The sequence below is a fragment of the Colletotrichum acutatum genome (genome assembly GCF_030867785.1).
Source record: "Colletotrichum acutatum strain CBS 112980 chromosome Unknown BDZ83scaffold_355, whole genome shotgun sequence".
Classification (NCBI taxonomy): Eukaryota; Fungi; Ascomycota; class Sordariomycetes; order Glomerellales; family Glomerellaceae; genus Colletotrichum; species Colletotrichum acutatum.
The window spans coordinates 1-4,519 of record NW_026849349.1 but is presented as its reverse complement, the minus strand read 5'-3'; the positions used below and the strand labels follow the sequence as shown (position 1 = coordinate 4,519).

Sequence of the window (4,519 nt, the reverse complement as noted above, 5' to 3'; positions counted from 1 at the left end):
ACACCAGGGCATCGAAGGAAACGAGGCCGCGGACCGGCTGGCCAAAGAAGGAACGACACTGCCGGCGCGGATGGGTCAAATGGCAACACTAGCGGGCATCAAGCGGCTTGCAAGGGAAAAATTACAAAGCCAGCACAGGAGATGGTGGTATAAAGAGCGAAGGCCGCGGTACGCGGACTTGGGGCTTGAGGCAGCTCTGTCCAGCCCTCCTGAACTGGCCTTGCCGCGGGCTACGTTACATCACCTGCTGGCGGCACGATCGGGTCACGGGGACTTCGAGCAATATCACCGACGTTTCAACCACGACGACGCTCTAATGATGTGCTCTTGTGGAGAGGCGAAAGACGTGGACCACCTGGTCTACTGTCGACTAACGCTGGCGAGGAGGCAACGGTGGCCGACCCTCCACTCTCGCAGTATGCCCGAGCCCATAGGTCCTATGGGATCTCTCGAGGCCTACTTCAAGAGATTAATCACCGACCCACGAGGCTTCGAGGCCTTTCTCCGCGTGACGGACTTCTTCCAGAAGATCTGTCTGCGGTAGCAGCATCCACACCTAGGTAGATGTGAGTGCGGACTACAAAGAACCTCCCGATTCCAAGGGACGATTTGGGAAAGAATGAAACTGGGGCACCAGCGGGAACCGGGGACAGACAGAACGCGTAGTGGCCACAAGGCATGATTTGGAGGACGATGTAAAGAGACGACGTACTGTAGAGTAGGTAGCCTTGGCTCACGGCCCTCCACGCCATATACCCTTCGGGAGGTCTGCGGTAAGGGCTCTAGCCCGGCCGCCACGGCGTTAAATACAACAACAACAACAACAACAACAACAACAGAGATAAGGATCCCACGGAGATGTCAAATCTGGCACCCAGGAAGGAAGCTTCAGAGTAGATTCCGCTGTCCCAGTCAACACTATGTCGAAAGATTCGAAGCCAGTAATAAGAGCGCTGGCAAAATCCGAGAACACATCTTCTACCTTCTTCGTGTAGTCCGGCTCGATCAATTTGGCCACATATTCCGGTATCATGCCCATCAATCCGTACAGACGATCTCTCAAGTCGAGTGAGCCTGCCATCCTCCCAATCATCAAGAGTAGTCCAAGGTCGTCTTGATCTTGCCTACGCTCTTCATTGGTCTGAGCTCGACCGCGGCGAACACGCTCTTGAGTCGCAGTTACTAACTCCATCAATTTCAAGATTCGCCAGACTTTCTCGCGAGCCCTTACAGCGCCATGGATGTTCGTGACGCCCTGGAGGAAATTATGAAACGGCACCAAGCCCATACGAAACGTCCCGAAAAGAATTGAAGGGTTGAAGGGACCCAGGCATTTCTCCTGAATTACCCAAATCCGAGACCAGTATGTCTTCTTGACAACTACATCGATGGCCCTGCGTATGGTTTCTTTCTTCTCTGGGTCCGTCATCGCTACTTCCAGCACCTCAGATGCTGCAGCTTTGTCTTTTGATTTGACTATCAGTTCGTGGAGCTGAGCCATGTCGGAAATAGAGTCGTTGGGGATGTCGCCCAGCCAGATGGAGACAATAAGCGCTCTTCCATAAATTTGACGCATGCGCTTCACTTGACGATTGCGCTCGGCCAGGTCCCTCTGGTTGATGCAGATTGCATCGGCCCAGACTTTCAGACCGTCAATATACTCCGGATCTGAGGATAAGGCTCGCAGAGCTGCCTCTAAGCTTTGACCGACAAGCACAACCTGGCCATTCATAATGATCGGCACTCTCACAGTCTGGTCCCCCCAAGTATAGCTCAGGGCTCCGTAGTCACCCCATGAAAATCGATGATAGCGATGATGCGCACGTGGCCTCTCAAACGGCGAGCTTACTCTTGTCGGGCTCAATGATCGATATTGCTCATTCGAGAACCGTCGCCATCGCTCGTCACTATTTCTCCGAGACAGCTGCGGCGTTTGTGACGACCAAGCTCTGTAGTCTGGTAGATGTGCGTCGAGTGAAACGTGCTCTATCGTACAATGGACAAGACCATGCCATTCAGGTGGCTCATCCCGGAACTTGGCAAGAGGTGGTCGTTCAATTGTCTGTAGGTTGAGGACCCGGATCTCGTTTCGATCTTCGTTGAGCGGGTAGTAAGTGAATCCGGCAGATTCTGTGAGCCTCTGGGTTGCCATTGTGAGAGGAAAATGGCCACCACAAATCCCTCACTTGCTTCAGACGTGGTCTTTGCGGTATTTAGCCTTGGCTTGCACTGCCGGGGCCTACGATTAGATGTGACTTGTTGATTCGCTCCCCAGATCAAGTGACATGCTTACAATGTTGCCTAGCACGAACTGGTCTGACATTCGGCATAGCCCCATTGCAGAATGAGGGGCTATCTCGCAACACCATTGGTTTGAATGCGAAAGTACCATGCAATAGCAGTCCCTTTTGGGTCACGACATTGTTCGAGCTTTTTTTTTTTTCCATTTTAATCAATAGCCCGACTCTCAGCCCCGCAGCTTCTTCATTCCTTGCATGCTTACTACATCACTAGGTCTCCTTGCGGCTCAGGACATACTGCATTCATGGAATAATTCACCTCAGCTGTCTTTTCCCCTCCGTGTGTTCGATACTCTTCTAGGCCCCACGCTTGGTATGCATGTGGCTTGATCCTCAGGACTATCATTAAGCATTTCCAAGACAAGTCGACCCAAAGCTCATGTATGAAAGTCAAATCCAATAAATTCATCACGTGAATATTCTCGACATTCCATTTTTGCACGTAAAGAAAAGCAGGCATTTGACAGTTTGTGTTGAAAGAGTTCATTATGGAACTATCAACTCCTGATCAATCTGAATTCATGGTAGGTAAGTAGGTGAGATAGCGGTGTTCGGCTCTGTTACTCGAATTGCCACCAGTCAAAGTTCAACAGATAATCGGTTCCCTCTCCAGTAAAGCTGAAGTAAAGATCATGGCGCCGAAACCGTCAACCGTCAGCTCGACCTTTGTGATTTCGCCGCTGTACGAGATCATGTCTTCGTTGAGCTTGACATACCACAGGTTCGGGTTGCCCCAGAACAGGTAGGCTTGCCCGTCATCGTCAATGAATACGGTGGGGTCGATTTGGCCGTTGGCGAGAAGAGGGCCACCAATAGCATCGACAAAAGGGCCAGTGACACTGTCGCTAACACCAACGCCGATGGACATGAGGCCGTCGCGATTGGTCACCGGAACATAGAAGTAGTACTTCCCATTCCGGCCGATAACCTGGCCGGCCCAGGCATTGGCGCTGGCCCAAGAAAACGTGCTGATATTCATGGGGCTGCCATGATGTTGCCAGTTGACCATGTCCGCCGAGGAGAAGAGAAGCCACTCTCTCATGTCGAAATTTGTTGAGCCATCCTCGTCGTGGCCAGTGAAGAGATAAACTCGGTCTTCCACAATAAGAGGAGCAGGATCCGCAGTGTAGGAGGTTTGGACTATAGGGTTATCGGCTTGCACAGTGCCGAAATGGCAAAGAAGGACCGAAGAAAGCAGCAGAGAGTGCTTCAAAGACCAGTTGTGGACATTCGTCATCATGATAGATTATCGGCCAGTAATGCGGTGTTTCCGTCGTAAGTGTTTCCAAAAGAGTAGTAGCCTTCACAAGTTGACCCAGTATACTTTGCGTGAGGTTGAGTTGCAAGTCTAAGACTGATGATATAGTATATTTTCCCACGTAATATATGAGATTCCCAATGTGACCATTGGCATCGTTCATCGCGCGACTAGAGCCTACAAGATTCTGTGTGATGGATGTGTTGTACCTGAAGTAAATGCTAGTGTAACATCAGTATTTCTCCGTCCACCTGCACTACGCCGGGTGCGGATAAAAGTTACGATGACCAACCGCATCAATGGGATTCTACCGTTACCGCGGGTGCCACGAGGTCGCACCGACATGCGGAAGTGGCAACGGTATTGGTCATCGGCAGACCAGCAACGAAAGGCAAACTGCAGATCCTCGGAAGCTTTCTATCACAGAATGTGTTCAATTCTATGTTTTTACCCACTTGGCTACAGAATAATTTTTGGAACCGCTGATAGCCGACATTCGAGGTACTCTCATGTGACCAGTTGTCACATATTTTACCTGCCTTGCCCACTCCAGCCGCCTCAATTACCACAGCATCTTTTACAGTCATTTTTTTATGACGAATCATCCCAGTTCCGGGATAGACACCTAATAAGTGTTCAAAGTACAAGGCCGGTAACCTTTTGAGTTGCGCGTTTCTAGCTAGCATGCATGGTAAATACTATTCACTTGGGTCCAAACGCCTTGGCAAGATGTAGACGAAGGCTAAATAGGTAGATCATGGGGCCTTTCAGCAGAATCTGAGCTGCAATGTAACCTTGGATTCTTAGAACCCCTCTTTAGTCTCTCGATTTCAGTGAAATCACCTCGATCTTCTAATCGGAAGCCTTGAAAGTCGAGCAATTAGACTCGACGATGGTGTATCTCTACCCTGCCTAGATGTTACGGGCTAGACCCGATTAGTGGATCCAAGCCTTAGCCCGG

At 50.5% G+C, this 4,519-nt stretch overlaps 2 protein-coding genes across 2 annotated transcripts; both read right to left on the bottom strand.

The window, feature by feature from the left end:
* Positions 1 to 754: 754 nt before the first annotated feature.
* On the bottom strand, positions 755 to 2,168 carry BDZ83DRAFT_645620 (heterokaryon incompatibility protein-domain-containing protein). Its single transcript, XM_060509866.1, has one exon. The coding sequence runs from the start codon at positions 2,150 to 2,152 to the stop codon at positions 803 to 805; it is 1,350 nt and encodes a 449-aa protein (XP_060357017.1). The 5' UTR covers positions 2,153 to 2,168; the 3' UTR covers positions 755 to 802.
* Positions 2,169 to 2,805: 637 nt separating this feature from the next.
* On the bottom strand, positions 2,806 to 3,564 carry BDZ83DRAFT_645618 (glycosyl hydrolase). Its single transcript, XM_060509865.1, has one exon. It carries the CDS (start codon positions 3,538 to 3,540, stop codon positions 2,887 to 2,889), a length of 654 nt encoding a protein of 217 aa, XP_060357016.1. The 5' UTR covers positions 3,541 to 3,564; the 3' UTR covers positions 2,806 to 2,886.
* Positions 3,565 to 4,519: the final 955 nt, after the last annotated feature.